Here is a 27039-nt window from a genome sequence, read left to right on the forward strand (position 1 = left end):
GAGCAGAAGACCGTGGGTTCAATCCTAAGCTTCTTCGCGTTATATGATCGTTAGGACATTAATTCCGCTTATCGTTAACCAAAACGAACTCTGCTGCAAACCCAACCCTCTTACCCAATATCTCAGTGATTCCTCGTGGAAGTGCAGAGGATTTTTCGGCTTCCATCAAAGCGAGTGTCACGTCAACCCATTCCTACCCATTCCTTTCGGGAGTGGCCGGCGCTGGTATTGCCTAGTTTGAGATCACCAGTTTTTACACATTGAGGATGATTTCAGGTCCCAAGCATCGTCTATGTAATTACAGCTGATCTGGCAATAACAGAGTAGCAACCGTGGGCGGTCAATCATGCTCAAAATCCAAAATATGTACATAGTACCGATACAAAGAGGTTACTTCTACTGTACTTTATATCAATATCAAGAAAAATGCACGAGAAATTCCCTAAACAGCTTAACGTAGTCTACGTCAACCATGCGGTCGTGTCTTGTACAAAACCCCATCAATTTTCAACAAATTTCCATCGAAATGCACGAAATTCAGTTCTTGTTGGGTTGTCCTGAAATTTTGCATTTCAGGCTAAAATGTATCAGCGAATCATGCCTAAATATTATTCTTGAAAAACAATTTCAATTAGTACCGGTTTCGGCTCAATGTACAGTGTACTCAAATATGGTTATATCACAGACAAGCAGACATAACACATTGAATATTTTTCAATATAAAACATCCGTGCTGAAACACTACCGCCATCTGTCGAGTATGGCAAATGACGGTTGTGTGTAAACGTCAAACGCAAGAGAATTGAATATGCAGGCCACAGGTGGTGGTACTACCAACAACAACAAAATATTTAAATTGACCGTTAAATGCGTGTTCGATGAACAATTTGCGAGTATTATGTCTGTTTGTCTGTGGTTAATTGTATTCCAGTACTTTATATAAAATACATTTGTAAATGCAAAAATATTCAAAAACTAAATATTTTTTGTTATATCTTTACTAGTTGAGTGTGCCCTGCTTTGCTCGGGATTCAATATTAGCTTGAGTTTATGGGCCAATTAAAAAAAGCATGTTATATTGTACGTAACCCCCCCCCCCCCTCTTATCCAAGGGGCTACCCCCTATGACCTCCACATGCCAAATTTGGTTCCATTTGATTGATTAGTTCTCGAGCTATGCAGAAATTTCTGTTTTATTTGTATGGGAGCCCCCCTTACAGAACGGGGAGGGGTCTCAAACCATCATAAGAACCCTTTCCAGTCCCAAAAACCCCTGCATACAAATTTTCACGCCGATCGGTTCAATAGTTTCCGAGTCTATAAGGGTCAGACAGACAGGCAGACAGAAATTCATTTTTATATATATAGATAGGTAGGGGAATTTACGTATTCTCGTCAATCTAAGCAGCGTCCGAACTTCTATTAGCGATTTCTCAGCGTCACACACATACATGACAGGTTTGTTTGTTGACATTTATCTGCTGCTTGCTGTTCTACCAATTCCAATCGACAGAATTGATCAAAACGGGTTGAACATGTTTTTACAACGCTCCAAACTTCTCAGGTGAGTGTGACTATTGTCGGCAGTCTCTTTTTCTTCGGCACCCTTTCCATTTGAACTGCGTGTTAACCAGCTGTTCTATTATCGGCAACTTGAAATCAGCCGTATTTTGTAGGGTGTATATTTAATTTAAAGAAAAATATGGCATAACAGGATTGCACAGTCGTAAAAATGTAATCAGATTGAAGTTGAAAAGGTAAGGAATCGGCTTAATACATTCAGCGAAGAGTTTTGATGGGAAAATACAGTGAAATTAACGTTTCAATTTCGATTGCAGTCAATGGGTGCCGAAGCCATAATTTACCCTATATAGATTAAGGAGACTTTCAGTCCTGGGCTGTAAAGACTCCGGAAAAACTGAATACGACAGCCTTGGTAAAAATTATATGCTTAACAAGTGTTCTTTGATGATTTTAAATCAGCCTTAGTTTGAATAATTGTTGTACATAGACCACGTTAACCTTTGTTCAGTTTTTAAACATCTAAATCTAGTGATTTTATTCAGCCAAAAATTTAATAGTACTATAAATTTTGAGCTTTTTAAGGCATTCAATATCAGTTTTATTCGACCCTTGTTCAACTTTCTAGTTTGAATTTCAAACAATCATGGAAGGCCGCTTCATATATTATAGTTGTTATGGGACTGTTTTTCCTTGATGATGATAAATTGAATTTAATTAATTATATTATTATTATAAGTCTTAAAATTTTCCTTTTCATTTCGGGATTCGAACCGGCAACCGCTGGCTTACAGGCTTCAAGCATACCTACTGGACCAACATATGTGTGGCAAAATGTATGATCATTAACTTGAAGCACGTCAAAGTTAAGTTGAATAATGGCAACCGAATGCAGCAATGTAAAATTTTAAACAACAAATAGTGAGAGTAAAACATTCCTTTCAATTTCAAGTGCAGTAAATAAGTGCGATTTATTTAAATGGTCACTTGGATGCTGTTTTAGTGCCATAATTGGATTATATTTTTGGAATGTGGTCTGAAAATTCAGTGCAGTAGGTGTATATAACCAAATAAAACCCCAGGAATACGTCGTCGCAGTTCACTTCTAACTGTAGATTTTATTAAGAAGCTCCTCTTCCTTGTCTCTACTGTTGGTGCTGCTTGGGATTAGTAAGGTTGGCAGTGAATTTAAAAGAACTAAAATGCCGGAAATGCAACGGATGGCACTGACGACATTTAACAATATTGTGCAATAGATTCATATTCTTCTATCAGGCTATCAACATATTTGTAGCTCATTTCTGATTTGTGAAGCTTAACACTTAAATCAGTCTTGTTCAGTCTTTAGTTCAGCTAACTTATTGAGGTTGAATTATGGGGATACAATTCGCTTTATGCACTACTAATCAACTATATATTCAGCCTGGTATTAATCAGTTCTGTACACCTTAAATCGACCAACAACAAGCTTCTGTTCTTACTGTTCAGCTTGAAATGCTACTTGGTAGCGCATCGTTTGCTGACTGTTGTCTTGAATATTGTTGGTTTCCCAGATACCCGGTTCAAGCTTCAGTTGGCTGCAGTGTTGTGGACATGAGTACATCCATTTCCATAAACTTGTCAGAAAACAAATCTCGTATACGTGGAGATAAACTAGGCGCTTGGACTTAATTCTGGAGAACCTCAAAAGGAAGTTCAGAAAAGTAAAATTACTAAGGAGGTCTTTGAAGATCTCAAAATACATAATCTCTGAACCTACATGAATTTTGACTAACTCTCGAAGTCTGTTGAGGATTTGTAAGTTCATTCAGTTAGTTAGTTAGAATTCTTTATAAAAAGGTTTCCAGTTGAAGTTCATTCTTTGCTTTTAATTTTTGGAAGAACTTACTCACGGTCTTTGCATTTATTTTGATTTCCTTAAAACTTCTACTTCAGTGAAACATTCAACACACTTATAAACACAATTTCACCTCTTACAAAACCGTGGGAAATCCCTCTCTCTCTTCTCATGTAGAGCAATTTCCCTTGATTTCATTACACACACCCAAATTAAAAGCCCTCGTTAAACCTCGCGCAACACGCTCTACCACGCTGATGTTGACTAAACACCGTTTAAATAGGATTATTTGCATATTACACTCGCGCTCATCCGGTAGCATCCCCCTTCGCAAACTTTTTTTTTTTGGCCCTCCGCTGCTGCTACTTTCACCCAACTAAATGTTGCTTTTATTTGAGCTGCTGGCGAGCTGCCACCAGTCACCAGTCGAATCGGGTTGGTCGGCTGGTTGGCATCGTGGTTGGTACGGATGCTAATTTCAGTTGTAGAGATACAAATTTCACACTTCCCATTACGCACACCGACCGACAGTGCTTCCGCCTTCGTGGAACTGGGTGTGAGATTCGCTGCCAAAAAGGCTCTGAAGTTCATAGCAGATGCCTCTCATTTTCGCACTCCGACAGTCATCGTCATCCTACGGGTTCCCCTCACGACGTGGTTCAGAAAGCGCGCGACCCATCTCGCTATATGTAGGTAGGTATGTACCCTTTTCGGCATAATACTTCAGCAGACGGTCGGGTGGTGTTGAGTCGAGTGTGATCCGCGCTACCGTTTAGCACCCTTCTGCCGGGATGTTTGCAGGAAGCACATGATACCATTATGCGTTCGCGTATTATTTGACTAATTTATTCATAATTCCTATAGGAGGCTCGTTGCTGGTTTGCCTAGCAGAGCAGCAGCAGCAGCAGCATTGTGGTATGTAAATGAGCTTCTACTGCGTTGGTACTGTGCAATTATTTACCATACCTATTTCACACTCAATTACTGCGACAAAGAAGTGCGTAAGTGAGCCGTAGTTGATCGAATTTCCAATACATATTGGTGACAATTAACTTCTAATTTAATTCATGTGAAAAATTGCTTTGTGATGATATGACATCGATGCATACTTCGCCAACATTTCGGAAGGTATAGGTATCGCAAATTTCAAGAAATTGAACACGGCTCTTTTGCAAATGTACCTTCCATTTCACCGAACGGTGACCAATTTCTGCTCATTCATCAGTGCAACGATTCGTTCAGTTTTCAATCAATTTTCGGCAACCCCGCACGTTCCGCCTTATGCTTCCGAGGGTAGAATTTTGACGAGGACAAATAATTTGTCCAATTCCGGCTTCTTGGGCAACCGGGCTATGAACAGCCAAAGAGGAACAAAAGCCGCCGTGTTATTACCCGAAGAGCATTCTGGCAAAAATCAATCAAACGAGAAATCTCAACGCACGTGAAGCTGAGAAAATGGTGGCAGTTGTACCTTTTTTTTCCTATGATATTTTTTTTTGTTTTTGGGAATTTTCGCTTTGGGACTGATGCTGTAGCAAGCGCCTCGAGTACGATGGAGGCTGTTTGAAATAAATTAGAAATTGAATCAACCGCTCACTGCACTCCTTTCCTTTCGCTATATGTATCGTGCTGATACGCCGTTCGATTTCCGATTACCCATTCGAAGTGGGAAAGAATTTCCTTTGCTCTCACGAAACATATCACTTCTTTCTTTTTTGCGTGGATCAAAACAAGGTTGGAAACTTTTTGGATTTAGAATGAAGCGAATATTTGACGCCAACGGAGATTCGTTTATTTTATTCACAGTGTACTCTTTTGAAACATTTTTGAACTTCTTTGGTTACCAAATGATTCTCGATTAAAATGAAAAAGGTGGCAACACTGATTTTGGGGTAAAGATCTCGAGCAACTTGCTAAAAGGGCCTACAAGACAAACGTTAACAATGACAGTTGAACGTCGATTGTGTCAGCCCCCTTATTGAAAATCTTTTCTAATTTTTCTACGAAATGCATGCACTTTTCAGTGGTCTTATTGCACCAAAGAATACCAGACCAGATGCTGGTTTCGTTTTGTCTGAATGAGTCCATATCCGCGAGAAATCGACGTTTAAAGAAATTGTCTACATTTGCCTCATAGGCCCTTTCCGCATGTTGCTCTAGAAATAAGAATTTGACGTATAGGATCCGACCGAATCCAATAGAAATTTTCCACGAGAGATTTGTATCGACAAACCCTCAAGTGAGATTGATTCAGTGTCGGAAAATCGGTAGGTAGAGAGATTGCTCTACGGCAAGAACGAAAAATGTGAAGGCCTTCCAATTGACACCCGACGATGGGTTGATTGAACCGTTGCAACCAATTTTGGTTGGTCCATCGCCACCGTCAGGAAGCACGAATCTGCCCAAGTTGGAATAATTTGATTGGGTTGAAGGGTGGGATGTTGTTCTTCGCATACATACATACATCCATACACACACACAAACACACACACAATGTGATAAAGTGCGAGGCGCGCAATGGAGAAAGTGCGGCAAAAAGAATGTGATGTAATGGAGATGTTCCGGTTCGTTAGAAAGAATGGACGATTCGGTCAGGTTTGGGCTGCGAAAAAAATCCCAAATGAAGGCGAAATGCTACTTATTACCCGGTGCACTCAGCCCTGATTCATTCTTTTTTTTTTTCTTACACGTTGCGTTTTCACAGAAACTATACGGTTGAGGAACTTTCTGCATGCTGTTCGAAATTTCTGAGTATTTCATAAATTGCTTATTGGAGTAGAGATTCCCAAATTTCAATAGAATTAATCGTGCCTAGGATTTTCCAAGATTTCAAATTTTTTACTTTCAAGATTTCAGCCCCGTGGCTGCCTATGTTTGGCACCAACGGGGATCAACTTTTATAGATTTAGTTGAAAGAAATCATTATCTAAAATTACATAGAAAGTAATTTGGCTCCGCAAAGCTACCGCATTTTAGTCTTGACAAATAAATGGACTATATAAAAAAAAAGCTTTAAAGATTGGTATGTTGCAATACTGCTAGCCACAATTGGACCGATAACTGCTTCTTGCAGCTACAAACAAAGGTTAGAGAAGCACTTATTTCCTCTCATACTTGACTTTGTATGCTTTTTTCCTCTGAACGGGAATTGGAGAGATTAGTGGCAAGTGTGAACGTTGTTTTACAATGTTATAAATAAAAAACTAACTAATAAAGCGTGGCCCACTTAGTAATGGAACAACATCATTTGGGTCTATTTTGGATTTGAACTATCAGATTTGAAAACATACTATTCCTTATATTTAAGAAAAAATACTAAACTAATTATTCGTCGCAGTTTCGAAGGAATTCTCGAGCTTTTCTCTTAATACGACCCATCATGCGGCGCACAACGGTCTCGTCCACTGTTGTGACGATTTTATCCCACCAATTTTTCATCTGAGCTGCCGTTTTGATGACTGTACCTTTTACTTTCAGGTTCCTCTTCATAATTGCCCAGTAGTTTTCAATGGGCCTGAACTGGGGACAATTGGGTCGATATAGGGTTTTCGGAACAAACTGGATTCTGTTGTCATTGTACTTCCTGGCTGTAGTGACAACTTGGAAGATCCTGCCAAAATGTCACTGGACCACCATGTGACTGGATGAAGGGCAGAATTTGCATCTGGAGACGTTCGTTTTTGTAAACCATCGAGTTCACCATTTTCTCTGTGGCGAAAACCTTTGTCTTTTAACCGCAGCTGCAAATTTCCTGCCAGGTCATATATTTGCGTACGAATTTATCCTCAAAACCAATCAGACTATGTGATCAACTGGATCAACCAAGGCCTGTGAAGACACCTACACTAATATGTTGATAGAGTTTTCTCGCCTCACTTATTCTCTAATTTGAGGTATATAAGATGCTGAATTTTCTTCAAATTCTCCTTGAGTTCAGTTCAAATAATGTACCAGATCAACAATGACTGATATAATGTCCTTTTTTTTCCTCTGTTCGGGGCCTAACACCACTGCGACCAGTAATTTGATCTATTGTAGTATATCCCGTGTCCATAGTTTAGTGCATGTCGTATACTTCATCACTATTGAGAAATGATGAAGTATTCGATTTTATTACAGCTTGCATTTATCGCAAGGATCCGACTCTAATTGAAAGGTCCCGCTATTTATACTCTTCGGAGTGTTGAAACACCATCCAAAGGCACGCCCCGTTTGTGGATTCCTTAGAAACAAAAATAAGCAATGACACCGATAATGACCATGCATCAGAACTCTAAGCTTCACCATTTCAAACTAGGGAACAACAAATAGATGATTAGGAATCACATAGATGAAGACTAACTAACTATTTTTTTTCCTTGTTTCAAGCTCATCCACGGTGGACAAAGCCGAGTCTTGTAACTATTAACAAGGCATAAAAAGTAACAAGGACTAAGATGTGACGCCCCGTAACGTGGGTAGATCACCTTTTCGTGGTACGTTACGGGATGTAAGATCTACCACCGATTCCTAGTCCTGACTACTTCAAACTAGGGGAACAGGATTTTTCAGTAATCAAAGTGTAGCTTGTCCAGTTAATCTAGATAGAGCTGGAATTAGGGCGTAACAGCTTTTGTAAACAATGACTTCTATTGATGATTTCTAGGAACTCAAGGCACGCTCACGCAGACTAACATAACCATCGGATAGTGGAAGTCTTTCCCTATCTTCCCGTTTGGTCGTTTAGTTGGAAGCTGTCTGGAACGATCCGTAAATCCTTTCTAGGAATGAATGGACTCGAATCTGCCCCTTTTTCTACAACCTCGATGTTGTGAACTGCGTTAGCCCTACCAGCACCTTCTCGCGCTTGTCTGAAGACAGGATCATTTGTGTCGATCCTGTATGCGTAGTACTCCAACTTTCGTATATCGCGAACGGTTCGGCAAGCTAATTTTGATCGGTAATGTGGACGCATATTGTCCCAGATTACCTAAAAAATGCGCTGCTGATCCAATGGAGTGCTAAGCAGTTTATTCAACCGCTTAATTTCCATCTTAAAACTCAGGAAAGTTTCCCGGATCCTTTCCTCGAACTGCCGCCAACTATGGAACTCATCTGCATAACACAAGTACCACTCATATGCTTCTCCTCTGAGGATGGTATGGATCCTTTGCATAAGAACGTCATCCGCAATCCTATCCATCTTCGCAAGACGACGAACCTTAAGTAGAAAATCCTCCAATGACCTGCTACGATCATCTCCGCTAAAACTCAGATGCCACTTCTCCATCCTGCGGTCTGCGTCCCGAATCTCATTCTCGCTGATTGCACGGTTGTCGACGGTTCCTTACAGGAACCATATTGGCCTCATCTGAAGACTCGTCTGAAACGAATACCGGCTCGGCTGGTGTTGATGATGTCTTCTGGAACTACGTATATAATTTCCGGCACAGAATGGTTCACGATACCGGCTTGTTTCCTCCAACCCACCGGTGTACAACCGTTGCCACTGTCCACCGAATCGATCATCTTGAAGCGGTTCTCTATGGACATTTGTTCCATTCCTTTCTCGATGCGTATGTTGATGACTGTTCGCATTTCCGTCCGCATCATCCCTTTGGCCAAAATACGGTTCTCGTCTTCTCCGAACATCATGGTTTCGTCCTACCCGTGAGTACCTGTTCCCATTACCGTGATAACCGTCAAATCAGCCGCTGTAAAGAGAGCCACTTGTCTCGGCCTCGTATCCATCCCCTCTGTTTATCCTGTCATTCCTATGTCTGGGTACGTGTTCACTGAACGGTGTTTTTCTCCGGTTGCTGATTAGAAGCACCACATGCACCAACCTTACTACCCCCAAACTGGCTACTCTCATCGTTTCGGTTTTGGTTACCTCCTACGGCTCCTCCTGAGTATCTCAATAGCAATTCTAGTGTCCGTTCAAGTCCGACAACCTTAGCTTCTAGCGCTTTTTCCCGATCGCTTATCTGTGCTTGTGATATCGCACTAGAGCTTCCATCCCGGGATGTCTCGGGATGAAAATCCCGGGATTGTGACATTTTCCGGGATTACTGAACGATCTAGCAGTGAAGCAAACCGTGAACATTTTTATTAAATTTTATAATCGCGTACATAGACGAAAATTAGGTTGAGCGTTGTGAGATGTCCATCATTCATAGTTGATCGAAAAACCATTGAAATGCATTGTTAAGATGGTTGGAAGTACGTAGTACTAGTCTCAACTGATGAAAAAACTCAGTATTTGCAGATTTTAGAGTCCTTCCTCAGATTAGCGAGCTGAATCTTGTAAAATGCTTACTCCTTCTGGAGGAACATCTATAGGTCACCGTTTTCTATCCTGGCTTCCATAGCTCTCCATCGCTGTCATTTGTTACGCACAAAGGTATGCATTACCTTCACCCATAAGTATGTAATCTATGTAATCTATCTAAAGCACAGCAAAATAGTTTTTACAAAAACATTCATGAGAAAAATCATCCCCCATACTCCTCATGATCTGTACGCACTATTGTGAAATTTGGCTGGCAAACAAATCATCATGTCACATTAGGGAACTTCTTAGATGTCAAGAGACATTCATTTGATTTCAGAGAACTTCATAGAAGTTCGTGGAACTTCAGGGGCCATCATAGATCTTCAGGATACTTCGTAGAATGTTAAACAACTTCGTGGACGATGATTACGGAACAACGCATGAGTTATTTGAAAGTTCTGCAAGCTAGGCAGAAATTAAGTTGTACCTATCAAAAAATTGAAAGATGTAAGCTATGGAAAAATCTTTGAAGTACTGGGAACTTCAAAGAAGTTGACGGAATATCCCAGGAATTCGTCGAATATTCTACATATTCAGAGAACTTTATATTGGCTTTGAGTTCATGGAACTGAGTTTAAGTTCAAGAAACTTCTTGAAAGTACAGGAATCTTCGTATAACTGATATTCACCCATTTGCGATGATATCTCTCGATATTATTCAAGATTTTTCAACTAAATCAAGTAATATTCTGAAGATCTGCAACTGTTCAAAAATTCAAACGAGAATTTTTTGACATCCTTCCAAGATGGAAGTTTGATTAGAGAGTATTTAAAGGATATGCAGTTGGTCCGAGATTTAAAGACCTCTGGATATTTTTCAAGACTTCAGGTTGATCAATTATTATTCTTAAGATATTCAACTGTTCATAAAATTCAAATAACGTCTCTAGAAATCTGAAAATCTTAACCTAATCAAACATTCAATTGGCTCTCTCAAGATAGCAGATCGGTTAGAAAGTACTTAAAGATCTCCAGCTGATCGAAGATCACAATAAAGTCCTCTGGATATTTTTCAAGGCTTCAGGTTGATCAAGTATTATTGTGAAGATATTCTCCCAAAACTGTACGTTGATTAGGAAGTATTCAAAAGATCTCCAGCTAATCCAATATTTCAGTGAAGTCCTGTGAATATTCAATTGGATCAAGTTTTATTCTGAAATATCCGATCCGATTACATTATTCATATTCAACATATTCAGGAAGAAGCTTAAAATGTGAAGTAAAAAACTTCATTTATTTAACAAAAATCTTCATATGACAGCTTAAAATAAAAAAAAATCCAGCTTCCGCATGTCTTGAAACAGCTTCACAAATCATGAGATGTCTTCAAAATGTCTGCATGAAAAAAATACCTTCACAGAATTTTAAAATCAAAATGAAGATATGTCTTTAAATCTGGTGTCCCTAGTATTGAAGGAATCTCCATTTTTTAATCTTTATTCGAAGGTGATGAAACATACGAATATTAAAACAATTTACTATCTTTGTTCACTTTCCGGGATCCCGGGATTTCCCGGGATATCAAATAAATATTTCCCGAATCCCGGGATGATGGAAACCACCGGGAAATGGAAGCTCTATATCGTACCCGTAACTACACCCAATTCCTTTATCTTATCAGGATTACCATCATTTCTGTTATCGTTCTCTTCATCATTAACCTTATCCTGTTCTTTATCACCTTCTATGCTCTGATCCATTCCAATGTCAAACCTATTCAATTCCGCACGAATCTCAATGATGAGTTCTTTCCGCATACGCTCCGACTCCGTATCTTGAGTAAGTATTCGTTTAACTCTCCACCAATAGTGTTTCAACCGAGAGATATAGTCCATACCTTTTGCCAACTTCCTTTTTAATTCTCCGATCTTGGAGCAAATATGATCATATTTGTGATCAATGGTATATGGAGAGTAATAATCTCTACCATCTTTAGCATCTCCCAAGAACAAGTTCCTCAATAAACGGTACTTCGTCTCAACGTCATCTTTAGTTTCATCATTTCTTCCTCGTATCTTTAGCTCATAATCCACCTCCTCATTGGTCAAATGATCCACATGGGGAAATTTAAAAGCCATTGCGACAACAACCAAAATATCGAATAAAACAAATTGTAATCGACTGGTTGTATGGAGATTTCGTTTTTATGGCTTTCTCAGTCTAGGGTAATCCAAACAGTTAGTTATGCATTGCCCGACGTTTCGGTCGTTTATTGTGGCCTTTTTCAAGGGTAAACTAGAAAGATATTACAACTTATAGAAACTACTACTAACATTAAACATTGATATAACATGAACATACACTATTTGGCGGTATTTTGTTTTACTGGACGTACATTGAGTTCAATATTAATTAACATAGGACACTATATGACACTACACTATACAACGGTTATTTTGAAGAAGATGGTGGGATAAAGCATACACAAAAGTAGATAAAGCTCATCTATACTCGTTCGTGCTTTGTTCAACTTGACGGTGTGTATTGTTTCGTGATCGTTCTCTGCGTGAGAGATTAGCTCTTAGGTATGGAGAATACCAACGTACGTTGTGTTTAGCCCCGCTACATCTGTTCTGTAATTAACGGTGTTAGATGTGTTGTTTATATGACACATTTCTAGCATCGATAAAGCAGAACTTCAGTAGGTGCGATCGATTATCATACCAATATAAACTTTTTTGCAATTCCTACATGGGATGCTGTAGATGACGTTGTGTTGTTGTTGTGGTAATATTGGGTCCTTTACCGGTTGTAGGAGTGTTGTGGTTGTTTTGATCGTTCTTGGAGCTATTTTTACTGTAGGGTAGTCTGTTTTAAGGATTGCGGCAAGTGCTGACGTCAAGATTGGGATGTTTGGCATTGATCGGTATTTTAGCTGTTCCGAAATTTGGTTGTTGTTTTCGTGTCGTTCATGGGCCGTGGAAAGCTGAACTGAAGGTGAACTATTGGTGTGACGCTGTGATGTTGTTGGTGGTGTTGATTGCGTAGGCGTTGGATCTTGGATATTGGATGCTGTCGGTAGATTTTCTTGTGTTAGCGGTATCGATGATGTTAAATGCTGCGAAGGTTTTTCCTGAGTTGTATTACGGGTTTGGTTAATTAGCCTGTTTATCAACGATGGGGAGTAATTATTCTGTCGGAGATGTTGGAAAATAATTTGTTGTTTTAGTGCTCAGCCGTTGGACGCGTTTTATGGAGTTGTTTGCGAGGTTTATCTTCATGGTCGTTGGGTGGAAAGAGTGATAATTCAGCAAGCGTCCGGAGGCGATGGGTTTTGAATACCACTCTGTGTTCATGGTTTGGTCATTGTTGCGAAAAACTAGGGTGTCCAAGAAGGGTAGAGCTCCATTGTTTTCCATTTCGATTGTGAATTGTAGGTGTGGGTTGTACTGGTTGAAGGCCATAAGGATGTTTTGTACCTCCGATTTGGGTAGAGCGAGGAACAAATCGTCTACATAGGGGAAATGTTGGTAATGTCGGCCTACATCTCCCCAATTTGGGCCCATCGCTAAAAGTCTGCTATTTATCAATTTTATCTAGATGAACGCGTTATTGGGACGTTACTAATAGATATTTTTGGTTGCTATTGAAAATTTAGTTGATTGCTGAATTTATGTATGGGCCCAAATTAGGGACACTTAGGTCGACATTATCTGCATTTCCCCTACTTTTTTAGCACTGGTATGGGAAAATTTAACTTTGCGATTACCACATCCAGTAGGTCCTCCATTACATAATCTGCAAGAATGGGAGATAGTGGACTGCCCATAGCGGTTCCAAACATCTGCTGGTAGTATTTGTTTTTGAATTGAAAATAGCTGCTGCTGAGGCACAATTCTGTCATTTCCAGGAACATATCCAGGTTGATATTTGTTCCTTCTTTGATGTCTGTCCATCTGTACATGATGCTGCGTATAACCAAATCTTTCGGAATATTGGTAAAAAGCGATATTACATCGAAAGATACGAGTACATGATCAGGTGGTAGTGTAACAGAGTTGATGTAGGTTGCAAACGTGAAACTATCCTTGATATTGTATTAGCTTTTGAAAGAGCTTTGTAGTATTCCTGCTACGAACTTGGAGAGCTGATATGTTGAAGCAGTTATGTTGGGCGCAACGGAAGGTTTGGTTTATGGGCCTTAAAATGTCCATAAATCCGCGGGCAGGTAGATGTTTGTGTTTGGAGTGTCCGTCAGGTGTATTGGTTGATCAGCTTCAGATCTACTAAACGCTTAGCCATGTTGTTGGTTGTCTGTTGAAGGGTGTTGGTTGGATCCCTTTGCAGCTCACGCATACCCTAAAAATCTACGAGAGAGAACTTCTCATCATCGTCCAGTCCCGTCACCTGCCGCTAGACGTCTCCCTAATCTGGTAGTGGAATGTACTTCTCACCATTCAAACTCAACAAGAGGACGGGTAACGAAAACTAACATGAACGCGGAGTGATGTCAAACACATTCAAATAATTAAAGCTAGGGAGATTTGGAACGGGAAAGCAACATTTATTTATAACATGAACGACGATATATTGAGTGCCTCTTACTGTTTATTTACATTTGTACAAAATTCGTTTTATTTCTGTTTCTGTGTGTTTATTCCTATTCGCTCTCCTACCAACAATCAATACGAAACTAACGATTTTAAATTGATTCACTACTTGACTAGCCTATTGATCCCAAGCAAACGATTAACGTACTCCATTGTTATCGAAATTTTAGTACTACACAATGTTTGTTTTAATTCGCTATGAAAGTTTGACAGATAAAATGAGGGGTTAGTGGATTTTCCTATCTTTCGACTAGCTTGGGACCGAAGAGAGTACCAGAGCTGAGCCAAAAAGTTGAGCACGTTATTTCGAGACCTTGTAGTCTTAAGTGGACCCTACACGATTACTTTTATTGACAATAATCGTATTGTCAATACATTCTATATTGACGTCAATATATCGAGATTGACAATATTTCTGAATTCACATCATCAATATTATTGTCAATAATTCCCCTTCGCGTCAATATATTGATGCGTGTGGGGTTTGCTTTAGAGTTACCTCTATGCTCCTACTGTGTGCGGTTTTTCTCTCTCCCTAGCATACTCTCACTCTCGTTTTTGTCTCTCATGGGCTCATGTGCTCGGTGTTATGTGTTGTTGGGTGTCGTCACAACTCGGTAGCTCAGCTTTACCAAGGTATGTACTCCTGGTGACAATGATTTGAAGCGTCGAATTACGCGCGCATGCTTTTAGCGGAATCGACGAGTCACGAGTTTAGGCAAGTCGTCACGAAACTCGACTCAAATTACATCAGCCTTAGGACTGACAAATAACTACTCCGTGGTGCCCTCACCGGATGCCACACTCCACAAAAAGATAAAAGCTTGGTTGACTCACCAGATGATGGCTTGTAGTAGCTTACGTGGGTTTCTGCCAACGGTCACAGTCGATGACCGGCACTGGGGGAGCAGGGTGGCCATTAATAGAAACATTTACTATTTTTAATTTCACATATTGATATGCCAATTGAGAGTACATAGCCACTCTAGATAAGAAAAGCTGAAAATATTTCAACTTAATATATTGGCTAACGGAAGATACATGCTACCAAAGTTGAAACAAGCGGAAAATCATAGAAATCTATAGTTGAAGATGCTAATTTCAAATAACAGACTGTAGTGGTAATTTTTATACGATAGATGGAGTAGATGAAAGCATAGAGTTGATAGTTCCGTTAGAGTACGGCAGTGTGAAGATTGCATATAGATATTAGAATAGCGAGCTAGGACAACTTTTAAGGAAGGTACAAATCGGTTTTTTTATTTCTCTTTACCAAACTCCGCCTTTGGAGAGTGATTACAACAACTTGGTACTTGAGCAGTCGGTTTTCATCTCTTTTTGCCAGTGGTGGCGAAGGGGACACCCCTCACCATCCCTCTCCAAATGTCAATCATCAGTTCAACGTTACAACTTTTGGCCAAAATTTAGCGTTCATGAAGTTTTTTTTTACCTCCCTGGCAAAGAAATTGCGGAAGGCGACATTTTTCGTAATTAAGATTATTTATTTTACCTAAAATAGGTTGTTTAACCTGTCAACAAGTGCAGCTGAACGAGCATTGCAGAATTCCTTTTAAAAAGTGGGTTAAAGTGAATGTATATAATATTGTGAAAATGGCATTTAAATATATGGACATCGTTGGATCGTATGATCTTGAGATGTCCAAGTGCAACATGTGATCTATTGTAGTTTATGTATCCGGTGGATACTATGAAGCTTTAGAAGATTGTTTTGGTGTTATGTTTTTTTTCCGTACTGAGTACCAATGCTACCGACGCCAGGAAGGCAGCTACCACACCTGGACCCTACCACCTATCGACCCATCAGCTCATGAACCGGGGACCAACGGTTTTACTTCCCTTCCGCGATCTGAAATGTTATGCCTCAGAACATCCCGGCGGCGCCGACTGGGATTGAACCCAGGTCTGCTGGAGTTAAAGGTAATCACGCTCACCACTACACCACTGGCGCCGCTATTCTAAGTGGTAGTTGACTGATTTTAAAAGAAAATAATTTTAATGGCATTTAATTAATGCTTCCCCTTTTTTCTATATTCATGTTATTTGAAATGCTGATTTTACTTAAGTTTTTTGATGACGGGGAATTAATCAACCTACTAAAGAAGAAAAACGTTATAACTTCTAAAATAATCAATGTTTGAGTTCGTTATACCCTTCACTACTCACAGTATGATGAGGGAATGCTTCGTCATTGTCTATGGATTTATTATCTGGAATTAGTTTACATATAGGGGAAATGTATGTAATGACAGCCTAAGTGTCCTTAATTTGGGCCCATACATAAATTCCGCAATCGACTAAATTTTCAATAGCAACCAAAAATATCCATTAGTACCGTCCCAATGACGCATTCATCTAGATACAATTGATAAATAGCAGATTATTAGCGATGGGCCCAATCTTAGATCCGTAGGCCAACATTAGAGCCATTTCCCCTATAGCATAACAATTTCTGCCGGTACGCTGCCGGTACTAATAGTTTCTCGTCAGAGTCTAGTTTGTGCAAGATAAATCTGAAGGTCTGCTTGACATAGTACTCTTTAAAAAGAAATATCATTCCCTGGTCGAAGTGCTGAATAAGGCATGTCGTGTTCGGTGGGAGAAACAAAATCTGTACATTCGGGTGTACAATTCTGAAGTGACTGGTGGCGTTATCCAAAACGAGAAGAACTTTCAATGGCAACCCTTTTTGCGATAAATACTATTTGACATCAGCATTGAAGCAATTTTCAAACTAGGCACCAGTAACTGGAAGCCGCCATCTTGGATCAAAATTGCGGCAGTGATGGATTTCCGGTTCCTACACGCCACTCACATTCCAAAAATACCGGAAATCCATCCATGGGGTATTTAACATAATTAACAAGTTTTTCTGATACCGAAAGCCGCCATTTTGGACTTAAAATGGCGTCAAACATCGATTTCAGATCCTTACATGTCATTTTTTTCCTTTGGTTTGTTTTTTTCCGTCGATCTTGTTTTCCGTGCTAAGCACCAATGCTACCGACGTGCCAGGAAGGCAGCTCCCACACCTGGACCCTACCTATCGACCCATCAACTCATGAACCGGGGACCAACGGCTTTACTTACCATCCGAAGGAAGGCGTGATCAGAGATGTTATGCCTCAGAACATCCCGGCGGCGCCGACTGGGATTGAACCCAGGCCTGTTGGGGTGAGAGGCACGCTTACCACTACACCACCGGCGCCGTTGTTCTTACATGTCATGTCGATTCCAAAAATACCCATATTGTGGGGTATATCACCGTATATCCCAGTTTCCAAAAATCGCAAAAAAAAATCTCCTTATTTGGAATATAGGGGAAATGAATGTAATGTCGGCCTAAATTCCCCCAATTTAGGCCCATACATAAATTCAGAAAGCAACTAAATTTTCAATAGCGATCAAAAATATCGATTAGTACCGTCCCAATGACGCGTTCATCTAGATAAAATTGATAAATAGCAGATTTTTAGCGATGGGCCCAATCTTAGATCCATAGGCCAACATTAGAGCCATTTCCCCTACCTAACGGGTGGCAACTAAAATTTTGGAATTTGTTCGAGGCCTCTATCCTCAACAACAAACGAGCTCTGAGAGAAATAAGAGTGTGTATGTGTTAGCTCTCTCTCTCCTCTTTCTGCTAGTATTTTCTGTTTTGTTTATGCTTGCTCAGTTTTGCTCAAAATGCCGTCGAAACAAGAAATATTTCGCGAGCGCGTTGTACAGTTCTACGAACTGCACAGAAATCTCGGCAAAAAGTATACGGTACAACATTTTAAAAGCGAAAATGTTGCGGCTTCGACTGTTGACCATATCCTAAGATCCCCAACAACTGCTCGCCAGCAAGGTAGTGGAAGACCAGCCAAAATTATGGACGCAAAAATTTCCGAGAAAGGCATTTCTAAGCCATGGTTCAAGCCCTCTGGTTTGGCAATCAATCAATATGTGTACCAGAACGAATGTTTGAAGAAAATTTTGATCCCGTTTCTACAAAAACATCATGCTGATGGACAATACGTGTTTTGGCCGGATAAAGCGTAATCGCATTACGCCAAAAAAACACAATCGTTCTTGAATTCGATCCCATTTGTACCCAAAAACCATAACCCGACAAATCTACCTCAGTGTCGCCCAATCGAAGATTTCTCGATGAACATTTCAAATGGTCCTATCTGCTTTGATCGATTCTCTTCATCGACTTTCTCTTTCGTCAATAACTCAGCTGCAAAACCTTTCCCTGTTGTATTTGACGTTTTGGACGCTAGATAAGCACCTCCTTTATCAAACTATGTGGTAGAATTAAAGCGAAATCTGTTTGCATAGCAGTGGTTATGAAAAGAGAAAGTCGATTAAGAGAATCGATCAAAGCAGATAGGACCATTTGAAATGTTCATCGAGATTTCTTCGGGGTTTTGAGCTCCTTGGTGTACAAAAATAACTGGAGAGCCACGAATTGCAAACAGTTGATTGGTAGAATCAAGAGATGCATTCGCAAAGTTGACATGAAGGCCGTACAACGCTCCTGTTCCGACATCAAACGGAAGCTTCGCCGAACATCCGATTACGGACCGTTTTCAAATGTATCTTTAATTTCAATAAATCAGATCTTCTTCAAGTATGTTTGTCTTTTTTTGACAGCTTGAGAAAGAAATTCCAAAATTTTAGTTGCCACCCGTTACGTAAAAAAAACCTCGCTTTTTGGGATTTACTTCGTAAGAAGAGGGGCATAAACTGAACACTGTGTAAAAAACGACTTCGTTAATGAAGGTTTCAGTGTATAAATGATGTGCAAAAACTCAATGAACATGTTTCAACAGGTTTCATCACTGAGGACGGTTGATCCACTACATCAAATAGCCTGAACTACTGGACAATTTGGAGAACCTAGAGTAGAAAATCGTAAACATATGGAATTGAAACGTAGATGATGTGCATTATATATAAGAACTTGTTTGAAGAGGTATCCTTTCTAAGAGCCTTGTAGAAAATATGGATGATCTGGTAGATTGATCTAAACTTTAGGATAATTTGGACGTCCTACATCATCCCGTCAAAGCGTTAGAATTTTTTTTAAATATGGTTTTTGAAAAAAAAAATCAGACTTAAAGGGTTAAGTAAGCGTCAATAATCCATCCTATCCCCACCAGCTGCAATAATATGGCCAGGATTGTCTTCGGTCTTTGGAGGTTACATCACTTCCATCTTAAAAGCTGTGATTAATGTCAAATGCACAACCTCATATGAGATACATCACTCGTACGATTATATATGACTCGTACCATGTACGAATTGGTGCAGCTTGATTAACACCAAAGCGAATGCAAACTCTAAAGAGCAAATAATAATAATAATAATAATAATTTTTATCAAATTAAGTACAATAATTTTTAGATAGTTCCTAAGCTATAGAACTCAATGAGAGGCTCAACTATTTAAAGCAAAATACTGACATTCTTCTCCATTTTCCTTTACAGCCAATCCGTCTCCTCTCGCCGAGCACCATCCTCAAGCGTCGCAAAGCAAACAGTTTCGAGCTGGCCACCCTTCTGTGCAGCTATTTGATAGGAAATGGATTTGCAGCGTGCGTGGTGTCCGGTTACGCTACACGGGAGATCGTCAACAACGACCAGCGCCGGGTTTGCTGTCCCTACATTCCGTGCCAGGTTCAGGTATAAATGCCAGAAGAAAAAAGACCACAGCGTTATTAATTTATAGTTAAATGTGAAAATGAAGCAACGAATGAACGCAATGACGATGACGACACACACACGCACACATACGACCCGGCTGCTTATCACTTCACCTGTGAGCTCTTAACTATAGGCACCCTTTCATCGGTTCGCGATATTAACATTTTGCACGATCGCTAAAACTTCTGGAGAACGGAATAATCAACGAGCCGTTTCGTTGCGGTGCTGCTGCTGCTGTTGCTGATCTACTTTCTTTGGGTTTTGCTTTTCTTTATTTTTTTGCTTTTGACACAAGTCGTGCTAATGATAATAATCAGGCGGGCAAAACAAAAATATGTGGAACAAGAGTCAAGTGTGAGGAAGTGGGCAGCAACTCCTTCGTTGGCCCTTCAAAGGCTAAAGGAGCAACAGCAGCATCAACAGGGCAACCACTACTGAAAGGCTAGCATTATCAAAACCGAGAAAGTCCACGGACCCACGAGATGGGATCCACTAAAGAACGGCACAACATGTGCGCAACACATGTTCTATGCTTCCCCGCTTCGCTCGAGGCATTCGTCATATTTTTTTTGTGTGTGCCTTGTTACAACAATTTAGTCGTTTCGTCTACCTTGCTCTTCCTGCGTGCCATTGACCACAAAACAACACTTGTTCAGCTTATACTGATTACCCGGACTCATCCCTTTCTTCTGGTATTTATTTTTTTCTCTCTCTCTCTCTCTGGACCGTTCCCACTTTCGCAGGAGGGCAGCGAGGACGAGGTGATTGAACCGAGCAAATATCAGTTGCGAGATCCCCCCGACTTACGCAGCCGCTACCTGCTGGAACTGGAAGAGGAGAAGGTAGCCAAGATCAAGGAGGAGGAACGCAAACGTGAGGAAGCTCACCTCAGGGAAATTGAAGACTTGGAACGCCCCACGGTGGATACCAAACAAGGACACCGGGTTCATGCGTGGGTTGCCATCATTGAGAATGCTCCCTGGTGTTACAAACCGGGCTACCGTGAAACGACCATCGATCCAAACACCGGAGAGAGGGTGCTGCTTCCTCCGAGTGCCTTCTTTATTGAGCCTGCTTCCGGGTTCCGTTTCGAAGTCGATTCCCCGAACTACCTTGCGATCGAGAGTGTATGGAATCAGCACAACTACTACGTCAACAAACAGAATCCCATCACGGATATCAAGAACATGCGCTGGGATTTCAAGGCAACAAAGAATTGGGAGCATTTTCTCCCTGGGGAACCATTCGAGCTGCGCGATGATTGCGTTGTTCCAGAGGATCAGGAACCGCTGACAACCGAGGAAGAGTTGGAAAAGGAAAAGCACTTGGATCTACCGACGTCCTGGGTTGGTCCGCTGTCGATTTCAATGTCCCAATACGAACAACGCTACCCGGAAGGCAGAAAGGTGATCTACTTCAAGCGTGCCATCTACGAACGGTTTGCTCCGTATTCAAATTTACTCGGATTGATCAAACGGCTCACGCTGTACGAAACGTTGAACTATGAAAATTCGACCACCCGTTGGGAGTGGTACATTAATCGAGATGACTCCCTCACGATGATCGTTCACGACTACGGAAGGAAGGAAATCGAAGAAATGTTTGCCAAAGGACGGCCGGATTCGCTGAAGGCGCTGAGACGGAGCTCGGAACCGCACCGAGAGTGTCGGTTGACGTTCTTCCATCAGTACCGGTTCGATTCGTTGAAGGAGCTGGTCTATCATCCGTCGTACGTTCAGGAGCACTACGATAAACGGGACGATTTGTGAGTGAAGGGCGATGTGGAGTGGATGATCGAATGATATTTTAAAATTTATGATTTTTAGGTTGTACTACCGAGAGTTCAAAAACATTCCGAGGGACCCAGTGACCATGGAAGACTGCAAACTAACTGTAAGTATTATGTTATACGGGATGCAAAAGAATTTGTATTATTATTGTCTTCCTGACCTGTTACCTTTTTCACAAACATAAATTCCCTTCCCATAACAAGGCTTTCCAAACTTTTTGTTAATTAACTTCTAGTCATTTTCGATATTGCTGTGATAAAAAGTTTTATAGCTATTCTTATCGGAAATTTTCTAAGCTATAACTTTGCGGAAAGCCAAACTTCAAATTACAAAGCAATGTCCATTTAGAATCCGGAATAATAAAATCATCTGTATCTCGGTACTGGATTGACGTACAAATAAGGTTATTACATCAAAACAAATGTAATTCACTGTACTTTTAGGAAAAAAATATCAATACACATCATTTCTCTTCGTTTCCAATGAAAATTCGCACTTTCTTCTTTTTCTTTTTAACTTTTTATTTGCTCCAAATTCAAAGTAAATTCCATTTCATTTTAACCTAGGTGCTCCACTTACTACAGTAACATACCAGCCTTAATTGTTATGATATATATCTAAGTGTTTTTACATTGTTCCTGCCTTGGCAATTCAGTATTTTAAACAGGTTTTTAAAATCTGCATGTCAGTATAACAATTGATATCTTAAAACTAAAAACTAAAACTAAATCTTATCTAAAGTATAAAGGGAATTAATCGTTGCGATTGAGGATTGCAACGATTTTTGCCTGAAATTATTAATTATTTTGTTGGACATTTGTTCTAAAGTCTCAACATTCGAAATTCTATGTACTTTGGTAGTACTGTACCAGGGAGGCAACTTCAAAATCATTTTCAGAACTTTGTTCTGAATCCTTTGAAGTGCTTTTTTCCTGGTAGTGTAACAACTAGACCATATTGGCACAGCGTAAAGCATGGCTGGTCTAAAAACTTGTTTAAATATTAGAAGTTTATTCGTCAGGCAAAGTTTGGATTTCCTGTTTATAAGAGGATACAAACATTTTATATATTTGTTACATTTAGCTTGAATGCCCTCAATGTGATCTTTAAAAGTTAATTTTTGGTCAAGTATTAATCCAAGATATTTCACTTGGTTTGACCAGGAAATTGGAACTCCGTTCATAGTGACTATGTGACTACTACTGGGTTTCAAAACCGAAGCTCTAGGCTTATGTGGAAATATTATAAGTTGAGTTTTGGAAGCGTTTGGAGAAATCTTCCATTTTTGTAAGTAAGAAGAGAAAATATCTAAACTTTTCTGTAGTCTGCTGTAAATAACACGAAGACTTCTTCCTTTAGCGGAAATGCCTGTGTCATCAGCGAACAAAGATTTGTGGCAACCCTGAGGCAAATCAGGGAGGTCCGAAGTGAAAATGTTATACAATATAGGCCCAAAAATGCTACCCTGAGGAACTCCTGCTCTAACAGGTAGTCGATTAGATTTAGAATTTTGATAATTTACCTGCAGAGTTCTGTCAGTTAAATAATTTTGAACTAATTTCATAATATAAAGTGGAAAATTAAACTTTTTTAATTTAGCAATCAAACCTTCATGCCAAACACTGTCGAATGCTTTTTCTATGTCTAGAAAAGCAACTCCAGTTGAGTGGCCTTCAGATTTGTTTGAACGAATTAAATTGGTAACTCTTAAGAGTTGATGAGTAGTTGAATGCCCATGGCAAAATCCAAACTGCTGATCTGCAAAAATTGAGTTCGTATTATCTTTTCAAAAAGTTTACTCATTGAAGAAAGCAAACTTATTGGACGGTAGCTAGAAGCTTCAGCTGGATTTTTATCCGGCTTCAAAATTGGAACAACTTTTGCATTTTTCCATTTATCAGGAAAGTATGCCAAATGGAAACATCTGTTAAATAATTTTACCAAGAAAGACAAAGTACTCTCTGGGAGTTTTTTGATGAGGATATAGAAAATTCCATCATCACCTGGAGCTTTCATATTTTGAAACTTTTTAGTTATAGACCTTACTTCGTCCAAATCAGTCCCCCAGGAATCATCAAAAATATTTTCCCGGGAGAAAATATTCAGATAATCCCGAGCAACCTGATTCTCAATAGGACTAGTAAGACCCAAACTAAAATTATGGGAACTCTCGAACTGCTTAGCAAGTTTCTGAGCTTTTTCCAAATTTGTGATCAAAATTTTTCCACCTTATTTAAGCGCTGGAATAGGCTTTTGAGGTTTTTTCAAATTTTTTGTGAGTTTCCAAAAGGGTTTGGAACTCGGGTCTAATTTAGAAATATTATTTTCAAAAGTTTTGTTCCTCAGGGCAGAGAATCGCTTTTTAATTTGTTTTTGCAAATCCCGCCAGATAACTTTCATGGCAGGATCGCGTGTTCTTTGATATTGTCTCCTACGGACATTTTTAAGACTGATCAAGAGCTGAAGATCGTTGTCTATTATAATTGAATCGCATTTTGGTACTGAGGCAGCTCTTGCTTCAACAAAAGAAGTTGTCAGAGATTCAAGAGCATAATTAATTTCATCTTTGGTTTGCAAAGGAATGTTTGGATCGAAGTTATATTCCATAAATGTTCGATACTGCTCCCAATTAGCTCTATGGTTATTAAAAGTAGAGCTGTTGGGATTACAAATTATTTCTTGGGATATTTCAAAAGTTACTGGAAGGTGATCAGAAACGAAGTCAGCATGGGTAACCAGTTGGCTACAAAGTTGACATGAATCAGTTAAGACCAAATCAATAGTGGAGGGATTTCTTGCAGAAGAAAAGCATGTTGGGCTGTTTGGATATTGAATAGTGTAATAACCTGCAGAACAATCATCAAACAGAATATTACCATTGGAATTGCTTTGAGCATTATTTCATGAGCGGTGTTTTGCATTAAAATCACCAATAATGAAGAATTTAGACCTATGCCGGGTAAGTTTCTGGAGGTCACCCTTGAGAAAATTCTTTTGCTGGCCTACGCATTGGAATGGCAAATAGGCAGCTATAAACGTAAGTTGTCCATATTTTGTTTCAACAGAAACACCCAAAGTTTCAAAAACTTTGGTTTCAAATGAAGAAATAATTTTATGTTTGATTCGTCTATGAACAATGATGGCAACGCAACCACAGGGTCCATCAAGACGATCATTTCTATAAATTAAATAATTTGCGTCCTTCTTAACCTTATGGTCAGGTTTAAGGAACGTTTCAGTTATAACGGCAATATGCACGTTATGAACTCTCAAAAAGTTAAATAGCTCGTCTTCATTTTCTTTTAGAGATAAAGCATTCCAATTTAAAATATGTAATGCTTTAAAATCCATCCCTTTAGGGTTTCTTCAACATCAAATTAGGTAGAGTTGATTGTTCCGCAAATATTTAGAAGGGTATTATTATTCCCGATAGACGTGAATGATAAATATCGTTAGTAATTCTTAAGTTTTGAAACTAACTACTCAAAGTGCACGAAATTCGTCTGAATCAATCATGATAAATCCAATCAAGCATACTCCGTTCCAATTGGAACTGCCTCATGACATCACTTGCAAAGCTTAGCATTAAGATAAAAAAAAACGACACAGCATAAAGCTTCCAACATTGTCCTTCCACACGCGCTTTATAGCAACATTATGCTTTCCGTTTTTATCCGGCACTATTCTTGCACTCTAGTACTTCACCGCATGAGCTTAGCGTGCTATAACGCTTTCCTCCCCTTCTTCCGTTCATTCCACAGCAAATAACCGAAAAGTACCACCGCAACCCGGAGAAGGAAGCCGTTCGGAATATCGCCACCAGAACGTGCTATGTGGATGAAAACCGGATTTTGCTACAATTCCACTACGGCGAAGACTGCATCACCGCTTCCACTCGGCAGTTCATAAAACCACCCGTGTCCGAAATGGGCGAGGAAGTGCCTTACGATTCAAAATGCACTTCCGGTTACATTGTACGGCTTGCCGCATAAAATTTTATCCTAAAACACTAATTTCGATCTCGATTTCAGTCCAATCCATGGGCTCCACAACCGACCCATCTGGAGCTGTTTCTGCTGCTCAAAGAGCAATTGAAAGCCGAAGAAGCCTCGACCCGTGCCTTCTTCCGGCGGGTAGTGGAAATCGAAAGTCTACTCCGGGAACGCAAGAGGCAAATCGATTCGCCCAAGCTCACCTTCAGCCTGTTTGATCCGCTGCGCAATGCAGAAGCCCGTCGTATGCGGTTGGAAAAATACGAACAGCTCCGAGCGCGGGAGGAGCTCATCAAACAGCAGCAGGCGGACTTTTTGGCACCGTATCTGGTCCGGCTGGATGAAAGTGCCTCCAACCATGGCAAGCTGATGGCTGCCTACCAGGACTGCAAGGAAGATTTGCGCAAGTTCTACAACGGGCTGGAGGAGGAGATGAAGGTCCGGCTGGATGAGCTGCTGTCGGAGGAAAATTCGTTGCGACGGTTTTTGAGCAAGTTCCAGGAGCACTTTGCAGACGAGGAGTACGACAAGTTCATCATGGAGGGCGAGAATATCGAGCTGAGCAAGAACGTGGTGCAGATGAGGATTGAGAATCTCCGGGATGAGTACCGCCAGAAGGCGGAGCATCTGGAGAAGGCACTGTACGAGGACGAACGACTGGGAGGATCACCACTGGCAGTGAAAATTCGCGAGCCTTAGTGATGTTTTAATCAAGGGTCTTGAGTGTGTGTGTGTGGTTTGAAATTGACTGATCACGTGAGTGAGTTTGAAATTTTTGTGTGAAATACACTTTGTTTGCCGTGAAATAGATTGAATTTCTATGCTGAGAAAGCCTTGCCGATATCGTCAAACCCACAGGATCGAAATAATCAATGTGTTCGGGAATTTCTCAGCAAATAAAATAATCATCAAACAAACTTACAGATACGTTTTTTATTCAAAATTAATCATCTTTCATTTTCCTTTCTCTCTCTCTTTCTAACACTCTTCTTCTGCTACTGCAATTCTGCCGCTGCGTGTATTGTTTCATTGCCATCCTTTTTTTTTGTAATTCATATTTGTCCATTGCTGATCAAACTAACTTAGCTTACATTATTGATATCGTTTGACTTCTTCCCTTCTCCGATATTCTGCCATGCTGTTCTATCCCATTCTAGTGATCTTGTTCCATTTCGATTCCATTTTATATTTGTCCATTCATATTCGCATTCCATGCGTTCTCCTGCCTTCTTTTGCATTGTCATACTTCTGTTCCACTTCGAATCTGCTGCTGCTTTGTTGGTTTCAGTATAAAATATCTAAATATATATTTATCTTATCCGGTA

General features: G+C 40.0%; 1 protein-coding gene across 1 annotated transcript; it reads left to right on the plus strand.

Moving 5' to 3' along the window:
* The first annotated feature begins 19522 nt into the window (after window positions 1–19522).
* Window positions 19523–26413, plus strand: lobo (lost boys). Its single transcript, XM_065222454.1, has 6 exons — window positions 19523–19534; window positions 19717–19911; window positions 20676–21697; window positions 21759–21825; window positions 25484–25696; window positions 25754–26413. The coding sequence occupies exons 1-6, from the start codon at window positions 19523–19525 to the stop codon at window positions 26411–26413; spliced, it is 2169 nt and encodes a 722-aa protein (XP_065078526.1).
* The last annotated feature ends 626 nt before the right edge of the window (window positions 26414–27039 follow it).

This window comes from Ochlerotatus camptorhynchus, unplaced genomic scaffold (genome assembly GCF_037179485.1).
Source record: "Ochlerotatus camptorhynchus isolate MF236.1 unplaced genomic scaffold, CSIRO-AGI_Acam_v1.1 ptg000170l, whole genome shotgun sequence".
Classification (NCBI taxonomy): domain Eukaryota; kingdom Metazoa; phylum Arthropoda; class Insecta; order Diptera; family Culicidae; genus Ochlerotatus; species Ochlerotatus camptorhynchus.